Source organism: Camarhynchus parvulus, chromosome 1 (assembly GCF_901933205.1).
Source record: "Camarhynchus parvulus chromosome 1, STF_HiC, whole genome shotgun sequence".
NCBI lineage: Eukaryota > Metazoa > Chordata > Aves > Passeriformes > Thraupidae > Camarhynchus > Camarhynchus parvulus.
Genome location: NC_044571.1, coordinates 88,627,630 through 88,645,406, shown reverse-complemented (window position 1 = coordinate 88,645,406; position 17,777 = coordinate 88,627,630). Strand labels below are relative to the sequence as shown.

General features: G+C 53.1%; 1 protein-coding gene across 1 annotated transcript; it reads left to right on the top strand.

Annotated features, from left to right (window-relative positions):
* Positions 1-3,061: 3,061 nt before the first annotated feature.
* On the top strand, positions 3,062-6,905 carry GAPDH (glyceraldehyde-3-phosphate dehydrogenase). Its single transcript, XM_030962568.1, has 12 exons — positions 3,062-3,163; positions 3,683-3,726; positions 4,304-4,403; positions 4,535-4,641; positions 4,727-4,817; positions 4,988-5,103; positions 5,220-5,301; positions 5,443-5,594; positions 5,696-5,774; positions 6,005-6,088; positions 6,234-6,331; positions 6,601-6,905. Exons 2-12 carry the CDS (start codon positions 3,704-3,706, stop codon positions 6,668-6,670), a joined length of 1,002 nt encoding a protein of 333 aa, XP_030818428.1. The 5' UTR covers positions 3,062-3,163; positions 3,683-3,703; the 3' UTR covers positions 6,671-6,905.
* Positions 6,906-17,777: the final 10,872 nt, after the last annotated feature.

The window sequence follows — 17,777 nt, the reverse complement described above, 5'->3', positions numbered from 1 at the left end:
AATGAAATAGTATACAGTAGCCTGAGCACATAGAGATGCTCAGCATCCACAAAAGGAGCAAGGACTGAAGAGTTACCTTCCAAATCTGGGGCAGGGCAGGACGTGTGTATGGTTTTACCAGAGCAGGGCAATCTGCCCGCAGGCAGAGCTCACAGCAGCTGTCTGCGTGCTGTTTTGGTCAACAAAGTCATTTCAGACAGTGGAAGCTGCTGGTCAAGCCCTTCCCTGTGTCTGGATGCAATGTCACAGCCACAGTGCCATGAGCAGGCACCACTTTAATGTCCTGCCTGAGCCCTCAGGAGGGTAAGGGCAATGGGGTACCAGAGGGTACAGGGCTCATCACCCCTCTTTCCTCCATTTATCCCAGATGCTCCTTTCACGATTGCTGCCCCTGGAGCCCGAGTCCACGCTGATCGAAGAGGACACGAAGGAGGGGTCCAGCTTTGGTCCTCAGCTGCTCTCCTCCACTCTCCCCTTCCTCCCATCTGGGGTTAGAGCCGCCCGTCCATCCCTCTGGCGCAAGAACCTCGCCAGTCGCAAGTGGGCACTGCCTGGAGATTGGGCCTGGAAGGCCATGCCCAGAGGTTGCTTCGGGCTGAAACTGGACCGAATCGGGACCTTCAGTGGTTTGGGGTGTTAGCTTTGGAGGGCCTCCGAGGTGAGAGGGCCAAGAGCGTGGGCTCAAGCAAGCGGGCAGGGAAGGAGTTCAGGGCAGAATGGAGCGCACAGACAGCGAGGGGATGGGGCAGCGGGGCAGGCTGTGGGGCCAGCACCTGCCAGCCGCCGGGGCAAAGGCCGGCACCGGGGACGCGCCGTGCTGCCGGCGCGGTGCTGGGGCCCGGCCGGGCCGAGAGCAGGCGGGCGGGACGCCGCTGGGCGGCTCACCAGGCCCGCTTCTCCGCAGCCGGAGGGCACCCAGCCTCAGGAACCTGCACGGCTCGGCAACCAGCACCGGCTCGGCAACCCGCACCGCTGCGCGAAGCTCTGAAGCTCCCGCCCCGAAAACGGGAGGCTGCGGCAGCGAGGAAGCGGCGCGGCGGTACGAGGAGGATGTGCCCGGCTCCGCAGCTGCCCCCCGCGGCCGCTGAACCCCCGCTCCGCCGGCAGCCCCCTCCCTGCTCCCCGTGCCTGAGGACTCGCTCATTAAACAAGCTGTACACATTTGCCGCGTCCGCGCTCGGCGGTGGCTGCCCCCGGCCAGGGGCGGGCGGGAGGCGGTGGCAGAGCCCGCCCGGCGCCCCCGGCCCCACGCGCGGGGCCGTGCCGGCCCCGGCCGGCGCCGCCGCCATTCCGCGTGGGGCGTGCGGCACGCGCGGCTGCGGCGCGGTGCGGCCGGGGGGGCGGACACGGGTGAGATATCGACCGGGCACGGGGCACAAGGGCCGCGCTGCTCACCCCGGCCGCACTCTGCCCCCGCCAGAACAAACACCGGGGCCTCCTGTTTGCGCTGAAGCTTCCCCCCAGCCTGCCTCGGTGGGCTGCGGCTGGGGCACCACCGACCCCGGCACGAGCTCGTAGCCCTGCTGCTGTGCCCCGCGAGCCATCACCATGTCCTGGCCTTTAAGAAAAGGTTGTAACCTCAGCTGGGTCTAAACTTAGCCCCTCAGCAGCACCGGGAATAGCAGTGGTTTAAGGAGAGTAGGGTTACGTTTGAGCTGCATGACCCCTCTCTTGTCCCCCACCCCAGTACCTGCGTGGTTCCCCCAGCCTGCCCACCCCCTCCCTTATCCTTAAAGCCCTGCTCAGCCGAGCAGCCAGAGGGACATTCCAGCTCCCACCACCCCCACCCGCTCTGACAGTCGAGGTTTGCATTCCCACTGGTCCCACACCTTCCTCCGGGATGGGAGATTTGGGATTTGTGCGTGCTCTGGGCGTTGTACCTAAGGCGGGTGTGTCCCGCCGCACCTGCCCCGCACGGAGCCGAGGGATGGAGGCGGCAGGGCTCGGTGAGGGAGCCCAGCATGGGGGGCGGGGAACCGGGCAGCGGCCATGCCAGGAGCACTTCCTCCTCACAGGCAGCCAGGGAAGGCGGGCCGAGGCGGCAGACGAGCAGGATTTCCGCCGTCACGTCCCGCGGGCAGCGGCAGCAGTGCCGCAGTGCCTCATTAAGATGGTGCTCACGCTGCCGCCCGTGGCCTGCTGGGGCAGCGCCCGGCCAGGGGCCCCGTCCAGAGCACGCCGGGATAAACCCATCCAGAGGGGGGTCCCAGCCTGAGACGGGAGAACTCCCAGCGAGTACCTCCCGTGCCGGGGGGAATAGGGATTCGCTGATCCCTCGGGGTGACCCGAGCATCCCTGCAGTCCCTTTGCCCTTGCAGCCATAGAATCATAGAATGTTAAGGGGTTGGAATGGACCTTAAAGATTATCCAGTTCCAGCCCCCGTGCCACGTGCACGGACGCCTCCCACTAGAGCAGGTTGCTCAAGGCCTTATCCAGCCTGGCTTGGAATACTGCCATGGCTGGGGCATCCACAGCCTCCCTGGACAACGTGTTACAGCACATCATCACCCTCACAGTAAAGAACTTCTTCCTAATATCCATCCTAAATTTCCTCCCTTTCAGTTTGTACCCCATACTCCTTTTCACATCACTACAGCTCCTGACGAAGAGTCCCTCTCCGGCTTCCCCGTAGGTCCCTTCGGATACTGGATACTACTCCATCCAATTGGGCAGAGGCTGCAGCCGGGGCGGGTAACTACCTGCCCTTTGTTACCAGGTGAAAACAGCGCATACCATCCTCCGGAGCAGCAGCGAGTCCGGCGGGACCAGCCGCCGACCTGCTATCACCCTCCCTGCCTCCTCTGGCAGGCGTACAGCCGCCCATCCCCGCTCTGGGGACACCTCCCCGCAAGGACCGGTGCCTTTTTCACCACCGCCACCAACCCCCTTGGGGTGGCTCGACGGGAGGGTGATCGCTACGGAGCCTGTGTTCCCAGAGCGGGGCCTTTGTTAACGGGGGGCGGCGGGGCGGGGGAAACAGGGGGGGTCTTCGGCGGCCGCACCCGCAGCACGGGCGCACGTAGCCCGGTCCGGCCCTCGCGCTGCCATTCGACGGCGTCGCGGCGGGGCGGGCCCCCGCCCTACCCTCACGCGGCTATAAAGGGCGGCGGAGAGGCGCTGCGCCACCTCCTCACTGCGCGCCGGGCGGTTCGGAGGCAGCAGGTAACGGGCGGGGCGGGGGAGATGCGCGGGGGGAGAGAGCGGCGGCGGGCGGGGGGTGGTGGGCGTGTGAGAGCCCTCTCCCCACACACCCGCACCGCCCACCGGCAGGGGGTGCGGCAGCCCCCGGGCGGAGCGGGGCCGCATGGCGGCGGGGCCCACGGGCACAAAGGCGGCGCGGCGCAAAATGGCGGGGGCGGCGTGAAGGGGGGCGGTGAGGCCAGGAGGGATAGGGGTGCGAGGGGGGAGATGGTCGCCGGAGGAGGAGAGGGGGGCGGATGGTTGTCGCGGGTGGGGGGAGGTGAGTTAATCGCCCGCGGCGGGGGAGTGATCGCCCGGGGAGGGGGTTGGGCTGGCTCGGAGCGCGGGTCCCCGCTCGCCCGCTCTCCTCGCCCCCTTCCCCCAGTGCCCAGTCGCCCCTCGGCGCGGGCGAGGCGTTAACGGCGGCGGGTGCGGGCGCGACCGCCGAGGTTGGTGGTTGCCAGTTCCCCTCATGCCCCTACCGGTGGTTTCTGCCCGCAGGAACATCCCGAAGCGGTAAAGATGGTGAAAGTCGGAGTCAATGGGTGAGTGCCGGGGCCGACGGGACCAGCAGGGATCTGGAGGGGGGTTGCGGGGGGGTGGCAAGGTCGCCTCAAGGGCGCGGGGGGAAGATTTGGGGAGAGGGAGAGGTTGAATCCCGCCGGTCCCGCTCCGCCGGCGCCCCCCGGGGCAGAAAGCGGTGCTGCTGACTCATTTCTCCTCGGATTCGGGGTGACTCACTCCGGAAAGGGCTGCCGTTGCTCGGCTGCCCCAGTTTCCCTCCTCATTCCCGGGGATCCCTGCAGCCCCCCACCAAAAGGTCTCTCGGTGGATCGTGTGTCCATGGCGGCCCCGGGGATGTGACCTTCTCATGCCGGGCCGAGGAGTAACCGGATCCCCGGGGCTCTCAGTAAATTTAGCGATTGACCTTTCTGGGGCGGGGGTCGCTCTTAATCTTTAACCGGGGTGCCTTGGCCTTTGGACGAGCTGCAGGACTCCCTCCCGCCCTCACGGGCAGGGAGCAGCCGATGATCCCGAGGGAAGGCTGCCAAGGACTGTCTCCCGTGCCCAGCTGGGCTGGTTCTCTGTTGCACCTCCTCACCCTTGTCTTTTTCTCTCCAGATTTGGCCGTATCGGCCGCCTGGTTACCCGGGCTGCCGTCCTCTCTGGCAAAGTCCAAGTGGTGGCCATCAACGATCCCTTCATTGATCTGAACTACATGGTGAGTTGCTTTGCAGTGCCCCCTCTGGGCCTTTGTGAGTAGGGCTCCTCTGGATCTGTTCTGGTAACTTCCCAGGGTGTTAAAGGATGATGGCAGCCTGGGTGCCTGACCTTCCACTCCCCCTCTCTTAGGTTTACATGTTCAAATATGACTCTACTCATGGCCACTTCCGGGGCACTGTCAAGGCTGAGAATGGGAAACTTGTCATCAATGGGAATGCTATCACCATTTTCCAGGAGTAAGTATCTCTTTCCCAGTTGCCCCTCTGGAGATTGAAAGCAGGTGTCTCATAGAGCAGCTTGTAAAATTTTGTCCTTCCTTAGGCGTGACCCCAGCAACATCAAGTGGGCAGATGCCGGTGCTGAATATGTTGTGGAGTCTACTGGTGTCTTCACCACCATGGAGAAGGCCGGGGTGAGTATGCCACAGAGTCACAGGAGAGAAGGGATAGGGCTGCTTTCTGCCTGTTGGGCATGCCACCATGTACAGCGCTGCTCAGGATGGGGCTGTGAAGGAGAAGAGATCTGAAGAAGCAAGCTTGGAAGGATCCTGAGTTATGTAATCTCTTACCTCTCTCTGTCCAGGCTCACCTGAAGGGTGGTGCCAAGCGTGTGATCATCTCTGCCCCCTCTGCTGATGCTCCCATGTTCGTGATGGGTGTCAACCATGAGAAGTATGACAAGTCTCTGAAAATTGTCAGGTAAGGAGAGAGGAGCGTGCTTTCTGGTCTGCAGCGCTCAGCAGCTGCCAGGGGTCTCACTTCACTTCAGTGGAAGTGTTGCCTCTGGCTGATGTGCCTTTATCTCTCTACCCCAGCAATGCTTCCTGCACTACTAACTGCCTGGCGCCCTTGGCCAAGGTCATCCATGACAACTTCGGCATTGTGGAGGGTCTCATGGTAGGTCTGCAGCTTGGTGCTGAGGAGGGTGACCTGCTACAGATGCCCTTGTGTGAGAGGGAAAGCATCTGTACTCCCTGTGTCACCTGGGATGCTCTGGAGAGTGCTGGCTGTGTTCTTACTCCTGTGCTCTTTCTTCAGACCACTGTCCATGCCATCACAGCCACACAGAAGACAGTGGATGGCCCCTCTGGGAAGCTTTGGAGAGATGGCAGAGGTGCTGCTCAGAACATTATCCCAGCATCTACTGGAGCTGCTAAGGCTGTGGGAAAAGTCATTCCTGAGCTCAATGGGTGAGTGTTGTCCCTTCTCAGGTGACAGGAGGAGGCCAAACATTCCTAGGCTGGCAGAGGAGTGGCAGATGCTGTTCCTTACTGACTCATGTATCTCACAGGAAACTTACTGGAATGGCTTTCCGTGTGCCAACCCCTAATGTCTCTGTTGTGGACCTGACCTGCCGTCTGGAGAAGCCAGTAAGTGTTGTGGATGAGGTCCTAACAACTTCCAGATGTACCCCTGCTTCCTCTAAGCTCTGTATTGCACCTGGAATTGCCCTCTCTGTACCCATCTTGTCCTGAAGATGTGATCTTTGAGAAAAGAGCACCTGCTGGGGTGTTCCCATCTGTGTCTCCTCCCTGCCCTGTCCCCGGTGGACATTTTGTGTGAGTTGCGATCTGATGATGTTGAATCTGTATCTCCTCAGGCCAAGTACGATGACATCAAGAGGGTAGTGAAGGCTGCTGCTGATGGGCCCCTGAAGGGCATCCTGGCGTACACAGAGGACCAGGTGAGCAGTGCCTGCTCTCTCGGCCTGCGCTTGTTGGCTCTTGCCTCATCTTTCCAAAAGGCTGTTGGCAGCAGCTTTGCCAGGATCCTGGTTTGTGCACTTAGAGACTGGGTAGCCTTATGCATTACAATTTGTTGTGTTTCAGGTTGTCTCCTGTGACTTCAATGGTGATAGCCATTCCTCCACCTTTGATGCGGGTGCTGGCATTGCACTGAACGACCATTTTGTCAAGCTGGTTTCCTGGTAGGTGCAGCCCTGGGGGACGTGGGGGTTGGCACAGACAGGTTACAGACTTGGGTGTCCTCTTGGTTACCACTGGTGATCCGGGTGGATACACAGACCTCCAGTCTCACCGTGGAGTGAGATTGCTTCTTACCTGAAATTACTGCCTCCTTCCCCCCAGAGGGTAGATGGTAGTTCAGTTGTGTGGGATGGGGGCAGAGGAGCAGGAAGAATGGAAGAAGGGGTGCAAGAAATGGGTCAGCCCTGACATGCTTGTTTTCTGTCCCCAGGTATGATAATGAATATGGATACAGCAACCGTGTTGTGGACTTGATGGTCCACATGGCATCCCAGGAGTAAGCTGAGCACACAGCCCCCCCCTGCTGCCTAGGGAAGCAGGACTCTCCTTTGTTGGAGCCCCTGCCCTTGTTCACCACCGCTTAGCTCTGCATCCTGCAGTGAGAGGCCAGTTCTGTTCCCTTGTCTCCCCCACTCCTCCAACTTCTCCCCGAGCCTGGGGGAGGTGGAGAGGCTGATAGAAACTGATCTGTTTGTGTACCACCTTACATCAATAAAAGTGATCACCATCTGAAAAGCCTTGTCTGTCAGTCTGTCAGGGGGAGATGGGAGGAGGCAGGGGGTGCATGTATGTAATGAGCAGCTGCAGGCGCCTGCATGGTACAGTCTCTGCCAGCTGCCATGAGAAGCTGGGGAGTGCAGCCTGCTGAGCTGCTTGTTCCACGTGGGAGAGCCCAGAGTCCAGCCCAGGAGCCAAAACAAGGTGTGGGTGGTGCAGGGCTGTGCTCCACAGCAGGACTCTGCGCGGTAGGATGGGAAGTGGCTCTGGATTTGCTTGTCTGATGGGCGCATGCAGAAAAATAGTGCTGAGCAGATGACTCATGCATTTGGTTTGGTAAAGGGGCACAAGAAACAAATTCTCCTTCCCCTGCCTCAGCAGGGGATAAGGAAGATACTTGCTGGTGTTAAAAGGCGGATATTTCACTTGCTTTTACCTTTTGAAATGAATTGGCTTTGCCCCAGGGGAAATGGCTGCCTAGGGACGTGTGGGATGCCATCGTTGGCATGGTGGTGGCCAGTCTTAATTCTGGCTTAATTCTGTGCGTAAGGAGGGGCAGCTGCAGTTAAGCTGCTGAGCAGCAAATCTCTGCAAGGTGAGTGTCAGCCCTCTGCCTCCCTGCATTAGTTCTGGAAGCATGAATGCCGCTGGGCAGCGAGGGAGCCTTCCATGACCTGTGAGCACCAGGACAGATAAGCAATGCACTGCACAAAATCACGTGGACCTCCCATTTTTAGCAGCTTAATTTAGCATCTCAGGGCTGATGTGTTCTCTCCCTGGCAGGCATGGTTGGAGCTGTTGTCCAGACCCCAAGTGCTTTAGACCCTGATCTGGATGCTGCAAGGACGTAAGCTGGAGGATTTAAACTCTCAGGATCAAGGTATGCTGGACACAGTTTCCCAGAGCTGCTTATCTCCAGCAGTTGGGCTGTGTAAGAATGAAATGTTTGCTGGACTAGAGGGCGATGACTCAAAGTTATTTTGCAAAGAGAAGAGGTTGAATAATCTGCCTCTGGATAGGAACTGGGATTCTGAGCAGCTTGTTAGCCCTAGGACAGCAGAAATACTTGGATTACACCAGAAATGGCCCTGTCATTGGAGCTTTAGATAACTCTGGTGTCAAACGGGAGCTGCCTGGTGCTGGAGCTCACTGGAGGCAGCCCTCCCATGGAGCTGGCTTTCTGCTGGGGGGGCTGTGTAGCCTGGAGACCTGTCAAGATTACAAATGAGTCTTGGGCTGGTCCCATCCTGCCCTTGATTGCTGTGCCTGGGTGCTTTGAATGGCTGTGCTGTGTGCTGCTGCCTGCATATTGTGTGCATGCCAGTCAGAGCCTCGCTTGATAATCTGGAAGTGCAGAGAGGCTACTGAAACATCTAAAGGGGGGAAGGATGTCCTCTTTTCCCATGTAAAGCATATTTTGAACTGGGTTAAGAGCTGGAACATTTATACAAGTCAAAAATTTCTCCTAAAAAGCCTTATGTTTCTTACGTGAGATAAGACTACCTGAAAATTCTAGAGCAAAGAAATTCGTGTTATTTAACAAGCGTGAGCCCTATCCAACCTGAGATCAAATTGCTCTCGGAATGAGCAAAGTCATACAGCCTCGGGGTGGAGGAAGCATATGTGCTCTCAGAGCAGCAGCTGCTGGGAATGTCTTGAATAAAGGTTCACTATGTTTTCAAATACTATTTCAACTGCTTTACAATCTCATCTCTCCTAGAAAAATTATATGGTATTGAGGTGAGGAAAGCCAGGAATCACAGCATTTAAAACATGGTTGTCTTGTATGGAAACAGGGAGAGTGAGTGTGGCAAACTAGTCATGCAGCTTTTGGACTGCCTGGAGGGCTTGGTTTCCTCTCTCTAATATAACCTCCCTAAAATGCACAGCTCTTCCAAATCCTTATTTTGCATCCAGACGCTATACCTACAGATGGCACCACAGCAAGGCCCCTCTGGACAGATGGAAAAACTAGCTCAGTAGCCAGCCTGTCTGAGAACTGCAACCCTGACCTAAAAAACCCCATGTAATTTTTTTTCCCCATCAGTTTGCAAAATTGACATATATGACTGTAGATGGCATTGAAATAAAGAGAGATCTGTGGCAGCTGCTTCTGTCTCTGGAGAGGAGTATCCCCCCAGGTAGGGGAGCTCTAGGTTTGTTCTGTTTGCTCTAGTGTTTTCATGGAAAGCAGATAAAAATGCTTGGTCAGGCAAGGCGGGTGCTCAGGCAGACATGAAGAGGCTCTCATTCAGCAAGGTAGTGAAAAGCAATTGTGGCACTCGGCTGAGACAAACCAACTCCAAGAGCAGCAGCCATAAGCCAGAATCCATCCTGGTTTGTGAGCACCTTGCAAGGGGAAGGTACAGAAAGACACTGATCCTGGCTAAAGGGTTGACTCTGCCTTCCTTGTCTGGCCAGGCACCAGGGCTCACTGTGCAGAGCCATTGCAGGAGAGGGGTGCACCTGGGAAAGCTCTCTGGCTGACCCAAGAGACAGCTTCTCTGATGGGCAACCAACCATTTCTAGGGGTGATAAGCTCTATGTTTTATTCTCCTTTTTTTTAAGACAGCTAAGGGTAACTAGCAGTGGTGTTACAGTAAATTTAGTTTTATGATAACTCTGAACATTTAGAGAAATTACTTTATACTTCCTTGGCATTTTTGCACAGACTACTACACATGCACTGCTTCCCCAAGAAAGGTCCTCAGAACACCTTCATGTTGAGATGTCAGTATGAAACTTCAGCATTAAGGAAGATGCCACATAGTGAAAACCATCTTGAGCAGATGTGGAAAATAGTCAAGTTCACTTGAAAAATCACTCCAAAGCATAACAAAATGGTAACTGTGTAAGCACAGTGAAAAAAAGTCTTGGACATTTAAAACATCCTGTATCCACTTCTAAAGTAAATCAGTCTTTAAGCAAAGCAATTGGCAAGACCAGGGCAAGGAAGAGGAGATACAGGTCTCTGAAAGACTTATGACACAGTTACAAAAGACAAACATCTTAAAGGATGATGTTTCAACCTCCTTCATAACTGATGCCATTCACAAAATGCAGATTCATGACTTAGGGTATGCAAATACCCCTGCAGGCTCCAGCAGTGCTCAAATTTCATCAAAACCAAGCTGCCTACCTTTGGGCAATCCCAATGTGTTGTACACGCTGCAAAAACAAGTAATTTGTTACTTACTCTTCTGAGCTGAATGTAATCTCTTACTCTAGGACAGCTGACTTACCTCCATAAATTACCTTACTACAGAAGTATCATCTTCTTGAGGGAGTTAATTAAGTGTTCCCTAGAAGGAACAATAGTGCTGGGTTATACGTCACAGTGTAAGATTTGAAAAGGCAGCTGTCAAAAAGCAGAAGCTGTAGTCAAATGAAAACAAAAGCAAAACTCATAAATACTAGTAAATGAGACTTAGTAATTGTAAAGGGGGGGAAAAAAGAGATTATGTGACAAATAGAAAAGGAAGGCTGAAAACCTCTTTCAAATACATCTTGGAGATAAGAAAGCTGCCAAAAAGCCGTAAGATGGCGTGGGAGTGATTAGGGAAGCTTAAGTCCATGAATGAAAAGTAAAGTTGATGTTTTGCCGTCAGAGGAGCTTTGGGGTGTTGCCAGACAGGAGATGTTCCTCAGCAGCAATGAGACGGAGCCTCCACTGAACTGAAAACTGAAGCATCAGGACTTGAGAACATGTCTGTGACATGAAGGGCAGCAAACCACATGTGAGACTCGCTGGTATCCAGCACGAAATGGATGAACAGGTACCTGTGCTGCAATTCACCACTCACCTCAACCCCCCCCATGATGAAAAGCAATGGAATTTAGGAAAAAACATGCTGGCAAAACCTTTCAAAGAACTGCCTGAGGACAGGGAAGACCACCCTCTCCAGGCTGAAAATTTGTGGCAAGGCTGGTGGCAACTGAGAGATGTGAGTGGCCAGCATATCTGAGGCCATCTGCCCCACCAATCAACACTTTCAGAACAAATTGGAGCACGGGGTGCCAAGGTGTGTTGATTATGCAAAATGACCCAAAACATTCAGCCCTGAATGAGCCTGTGGAAAGGTGCAGAAGGATCTTGTGACTGAGTGACTGGGTTATTAAAATGCTGGATGAAATTCAAGGTTGCTAAGTGAGAAATACGACATGCAGACCTCAAAGCCCTCTTTTGACATTGCCCAAACCTCCAACAAACAAGTGAGCAACTTTTATTGACCTTGGTCTGAGTCCTGCAACAGAAGAGGAAAATAAAAAAGGTGGTTTGTAATCTCTGCAATCTCCACTTTTTTAGCTGCCAAGTTGAATACTGGTTTAGGTGCTGGACACCAAGTACCAAATCTCACATGGCCTCCAGCTTCCCCATCTCCTCAGAATCCCCATATGCCTTTATCAGCCTGACTAAACTGCCATCTAGAGCAACAGCATGAAGTGACTTCAGGCACTGTGCAAAAATGCTCACTTGTTTTTTTTCAGAAGCAAAGTAACTAAACTTTTCACTTTCAAAACATTTTTCTCCAGCCTGGAATCATGGTTAGGAGTCTTTGGTCCATGTATTCCAATTTCTGATGCAAAGCAGGACAAAGGACACCAATGTCACATGTGGATAAAAGATGTTTAAGGACATCTTCAGTGTCTGGCTGAGAACTTGCACATGATTGCACGTGAGCCCTGCTCCCTAGGTCTTTCCAACCCTTCTGTTCTCCCAGGCAAGCTCAGTCACTATTTCTCGCTCTTGGATGCATCTGTGCATGGCTGTGTATGTCTGGTAACAGAAATTCTCTTCTGACCCTATTCAGAAATACTCTGTAATGTCTCTTGGCACTTTTGACCGAGATATTTAGCCCTTTTGAGAGTCTGTATCATTTCTACATATCAAAAATGGTGTCAGTTTTGTCTGTCAATTCCTTGTCCTTCTATAAATATTCCTTAAACTGCAGATTTTTTCCATTCCTTCATGATTTCTCGCCTCCTCCCCCCTCTACTGGTTTCTCATTGGCTTTTGTCCATGCCCTGTCAGACTAAGCACTGACGTCATCTGCTTGCCCATCCACCCAGGCTTTTCTTTAAATGTCTTCCCTGATGCTTTGAAAAACTGACCTCAGCAAACCATGGATTTCAGCAGCCAGTGCTTTTTCCCCAGGGTGGAGGTTACTGTGCTTTGCAAAGCGCCGTTTGCAGGAAGGCAGCGACAGCGCCGTGCTTCACTTTCAGCCTTGCTCACTCCAGCTCCTCAGGCAGCCTCAGGCTTTGTGTGGGGGCTGCTCATCCCTACAGCACCCCAGGCAGCCACAGTTACTGTGCTCCAGGTCACCTGTGCCTGGAACTGCAGCAGCGCTCAGCTGGAGATCCTGTCAAGGATCCTCCTCATTGCTAGCTGCCTGGAAAGTGCTTCATCATTCCCTTCTGAGCACATTCTGCATTTTCCATATACAGAGCAGACTTAGCTGGTGAGTACTTCTTTTTTTTTTTGCCTTGTTTTGATTATTTTCCCAATTTCAGCCAATAAAAAGAAAATATTACTGTTTGGATTGATTTTTCTTTAAATGTAACTAGAACAGCATGTTAGTTCCTTACACATTCAAGTATTGTTATTTTTCTCTGAGGTGATATGAGCAGCTGAAGACCTTTTTTCAGACAGCTGAATTATTCTGTTGTCCCTCTATTCCTTTTCTCCTAACCACAGCTGCTGTAGTTGTTACAAAGATTATTTTTTGTTAATGTAGGTCAAGTTTTATTACTATTTCTATTAGTTATTCTTATTTCTAAGTACTTTTGTCACATGGCCACTTACACAAGGAAGTTCGTTCACTGATCTTATCTTATGTTGCTAAATCACAGCCTTTCGAAAAACTGGAAAGACACTGCTCTTTCCACAATCTGCAAGTTCACTTATTTCACTCTAAGGGAAAGTTACAGGACAACACACAGCTCTCAGCTGTGACATTTTGTTCTGGCTGATGTCTCAATTTGTTTCTCAGTTGATCCCTTGTCCTTAGGCAACCATCAAGCTTTACCCAATCTTCATCTGTCATAAGGACATCTAAAATCATTGCCTTACTTGGGCATTCCATCACTTGTAAATTGATAAGAAACTCCCCCTGGCACAGCATATTCTTTGGTGTCCCAAGCCAAAGTTTCCTATTGACAACACAAATTTTCTTGTCAAGCAAAGCAGGGAGGTATTTACAAAATAAATCAACATGTTTTTTGGGGGGGATTCAGGAGTATTTATAGAAGGCCCTTCACTGCCTTGATGAAACTGTGCATCAGAGCATGTCTGGCTATCAGCTCTAGAGTGAGTGTCACTTTTGACATTGCTTGTAAACCAAATTCACAATGGCTCTTGCCTATTCCTTTATCCAACAGGTTAGACTGAACTAGCAGTTCTACCATATGGCTGTGACCCTTAGAAATATCAGTTAACCACATTTCTTCCTACCCTGATGATTTCTGTTTCCTCTTGCACTTTGCCCAGATGCAGTCTGCTCTCGAAGCTGGAAATGCTGCCTCTTCCCATCTGTTGTGACATTTGTCCAGCACGATCATGATGGCTTTACCATCACTCCTAGCATTAATCACCATGTGCAGCAGCTTGCCAGATGTTTTCAGGAGCCTGTCCCTGCATCATCCAGGTGTATTTCCAATGAGACAGTACCTCCACTGGGTCTGCATTAATTCTGACCTCTCCTCTTGAAAGGAGCTTTCTTCCCTGTAGCCAGTGTATGTGACCTACTTGGTCATCACCTGTGAGTTCTGGGGCATCCTGTGTCACAGGTACCTGAGACACAGCAACCATAAATGTATGAAGAGCGTGGCCAAAGGTAAAGGCTTAAGAAAGTCAAGCTTCCAGATCAATCTGAGAAACAAGAACAGCTTTCTACGCAGCTTTGTCCTCTCCTAACTCCTGAGTAATAAACATGATAAATAAAATAATACAACAGGTTAGCTGGAATCCAAAGGTGTTCTGGTGAAGGCTGTCAGCATTGCATTTAGGTCCATCCAAGGAATCCTGATATGGGGAAAGATTAACTCACACCACCACGGGTCATGCGGGATGAGTGACAAATGCCTCCAGCAGAAGGGTGCTGGGTGGAAAATACAGGGCCTGGACTGACTCGACAGACAGGTCAGACTCTCTCAGTGATATGATCTAAAAGAGATGAGATCCAGGAATCAGTGAAGGGAGAGTGCAGGTTCACTTAACACAAGGAAGAAGATGTGGGCTACTTAGTGGTTAGGTTTCCTGAACCCACTGATGCAAGTAAAGCACCATCCCACCCTCATGTGGTCAGGTGCAAGGAAAGTGATGCTCCCCACCCTCCTCTCTGTGGGAACATCTGCTAGTATTCATCAAGAAATTCAGTGGGCCTGGTCAGAATCCCAGAATGGGATGGAAGGGACTACCAGTGGAGTAATCTGGTCTCAACCCCTCTCCTCAAGCAGGGTTGTCCCAGACCACATGGGACAGGATTGCCCCCAGACAGTTCTGGAATATCTGCAGTGAGGGAGACTCCACAACCTCTCTGGGCAATCTGCTCCAGTGCCCAGACACCTGCACAGTAAAGAAATTCTTCCTTTGTTCACGTGGAATTTCCTGTGTTCCAGTTTCTGCCTGTTGTCTCATGTCTTCTTGGCACCACCAAGAACAGAATCCTGGCTCCTTCCTCTGACACCCAGCCTGCAGATACTCACAGACATTGACGAGGTCGCCTCTCAGACATCTCTTACCCAGCCTGAACAGGCCCAGCTCCCTCAGCCTTTCCTCATAAGGCGCTTCCTCACCTAATGATCTTCATTCCCCTTCGCTAGACCTCTAGACCTGCTCCAGGAGCTCCATGTCTCTCTTGGATGGAGGAGCCCAGAACGGGACACAGCACTGCAGATTCCCCTCACCAGGCTGAGTGGAGCCCCACCTCCCTCACCCTGCTGGCAATGCTCTTCCTAATGCATCCCAGGACACCAGGACACACTGCTGGCTCATGGAGAGCTTCTTGTCCACCAGGACCCCCAGGTCCTTCTCTGAAGAGCTGCTCACCAGCAGGTCAGCCCCCAGCCTGTGCTGCTGCATGGAGTTATTTTTCCACAGGTGTAGGGCCCGGCCTTTGCCTTTGCTGAATTTCAGAAGTTCCTCTCTGCCCATCTCTCCAACCTGTCCCTCTGCAGGGCTGCACAACACTCTGGGGGATTGGGCACTCCTCCCAGCTTGGTGTCATCAATGAACATGATGAGAAAGCATTTACCCTTCATCCAAGTCTTTGATGAGTAAGTTAAACAAGGATGGGCCTGTTACTGAACCTTGTGGGACACCACTAGTGACAGGCCTTCAGCTAGACCCTGTGCCACTATGACCCTCTGGGATCTGCTGTTCAGCCAGTTCCCAATCCACCTCACTGTTCACTCATCCAGTCCTCGCTTCCTAAGTTTGTCTATGAGGATCTTGTGAGAGACAGTGTTGAAAGCCTTGCTCAAGTCGAGGCAGACAATATCCCCTGCTCTGCCCTCATCCATCCAGGCAGCTGTCCTGAGGTAGAAGGCAATCATGTTGGTCAAGCCTTTAGTGAAGTCAAGCTGACTCTCCTGCTCACCTTCTTGTATTCCACATGCCTAGAGATAACTTCCAGAATGAGGTGCTCCATCACCTTGCTGGCATTGAGGTGAGGCTGACAGCATGACTGGTTTCCTAGGTCCTCCTTGGCCTCTTTGAAGAGTGGGGTGACCTTTGCTTTCTTCCAGGCCTCAGGCCCCTCTCCTGATGTCAGACCCTTCAAAGATGACCGCTATGGTGTTCACCAGCTCCTCAGCACTGTGGATGCATCCCCACAAGGGCCATGGATTTGTGGATATCCCATTTCCCTAGGTGATCTCTAACCCAATTCTCCCTGCCCAAGGGAGAATCTTCCTTCCAACATTCCGGAAGGGTAATTAGCTGATGAACCAGTCTGCCTAAATATTCAGTGGGAAGACCTTATTGGCAGTCCAGAGATACAATCCTAAAAGGATGGTCTTGGACAGATGTTCAAGAGGTCAGCACTCAGCAGCCACAGTGCTGAGCTGAATGCTTGCAGAGGCACTGCCCAGATGCCTCCTGCCATGGAATCTGTGCTCAGACTGTTCTCGGGCGTTAAACATTCACATTAATGCACCAACACTGAGATACAGGACTTGATATTGCTTCCTGAGCAGGTACTGCCGAGAGATGTCCTGGAAAGGAGGTGACATTGGGGACTCAAGAAGCAGCACAGCACTGAGTAGCTCCTGGACATCACAGTTCCCAGCAGGGAGCATGGTGGAGAAAAGCAGGCTTGATACTCCTCAAAGAAGGAAAAGGAGCCCACAGAGAAGGACTCAGTAGATGGAGGGACCACATCTCATTTCAGCATCAAAGATGTGGGGTCACCACAGCTGAACAGGTGGGTGGCCCAGCCAACACTGGGGCCTTGGGCTGTGCTTCCCACACTGAGGAATTGCTGAGGCAAAGGATCCATGCTGCATATCCTGCCAGAGAGATCTTGGAGGCTGTCAGACTGGTGGGGGAACAGAGCCTCTTGCTGGTGATACAGTTCACCAGGGAACACCCTCCTGCACACATGGGTGTTGCAGATTTCGGTTTCACTGCAGATGGAGTCCTGGCAGGCAGTGTGGGACCAGGGTCACCACGTGTCCTGGGACACGAGTGTCTGGCACCTGCTGCTCCTCTGGGCAATGACTGCTCGAGGCAGAGATGTCAGTCCTTCTGTGCTTCATTCCTGAAATCTCTCATGGTACGTACTCTGCAGTCTTCTGGGTTCCTTAAGCAGTACCAAGGCAAAGGTATGCATGTCCTGGATTGTGCATGGGGGAAGCCAGAAGTTGTCAGCCACTCACAGAACTCTCCACAGGAGAGACAGAGGAGAAAACACTGCAAAGATGCCTACAGGAAAGGGGATTTGCATGAAACTGAAGAGCCTCCAGACGGGATAGGAAGTGATCCCTGATCTACTGTGTGTGTGAGGCATCACTTGAAAGTAGAAAACTGAAATAGTAAAATATTTCCTCTGGCTTTAGCTCTTTTAGGTAGAAAAATAAAGAGGGAACAGGGAAAGAAATGGAAACAGTTGAACACGGTAGCATAGAGGTGAGGGCCATGGCAGGCACTGAGGCACACACCTCCCATCTACCCACACACCCACAGGCAGCCAGGGCTTCTGCTGCTTCCCAGCACCCTGCTGCTCCTGTGAAACACTTTCCCAACTTCCTGCAAGATAAGATGGCAGTCAGGAGCCACAGCAGACCACAGGCTGAGGAATTGCCATTCCCCAGCACCAGCAGTGCTCCACCTGCGCCTTGATTTCCTGTTTCCTGCTCAATCTTTCTGCCATTCACAGGGACTCGCCTCCCTGCCTGCTCTAGGCAGCTCAGCCCCTGCTGAAATGCCAACACATGCCTTAACACACGGGGCAGGCACGGGCAGAGCACCTCACCCTGCCCAAACACGGACACTGTGATGTGGTGCATGGATACCACAGCACCCCCAGCTCAAGCACCCAGCAGCATCAGCCACCCAGCCACATCTACAGAGAGAAACTCTTACATCCCTCAGCCCCCATTTTATCTTCCATACCTAATCCTAGCGATGATCCAAAAACAGTACTGCCATGTGCTTTCTCCTCCCTTCAGTACCTTTAGTGGGAAGCATTTTTGCTCCAGAGCTTCACCTGCCTTGGCTGTGCAGGCTGTGTCCACTCCTCACTGATCACACTGCCTCTGTGGATCACACTGCCTCTCTGGAGGCTGCTCATCCTCCTGACACCCTGCCAGGCCCCAGCCTCCCATCACCACCACTGGAGGAGCCAGCCAGGAAGATGCCGCAGGAGATGGTGGGACAGGGGATCCCCA

Coding starts and splice junctions, on each gene's coding strand:
- GAPDH (XM_030962568.1), top strand. CDS start 3,704: ATGGTGAAAGTCGGAGTCAATGG. Junction 6,089..6,233: donor TGGCGTACACAGAGGACCAG/GTGAGCAGTGCC, acceptor GTTGTGTTTCAG/GTTGTCTCCTGTGACTTCAA. Junction 6,332..6,600: donor TTTGTCAAGCTGGTTTCCTG/GTAGGTGCAGCC, acceptor TTCTGTCCCCAG/GTATGATAATGAATATGGAT.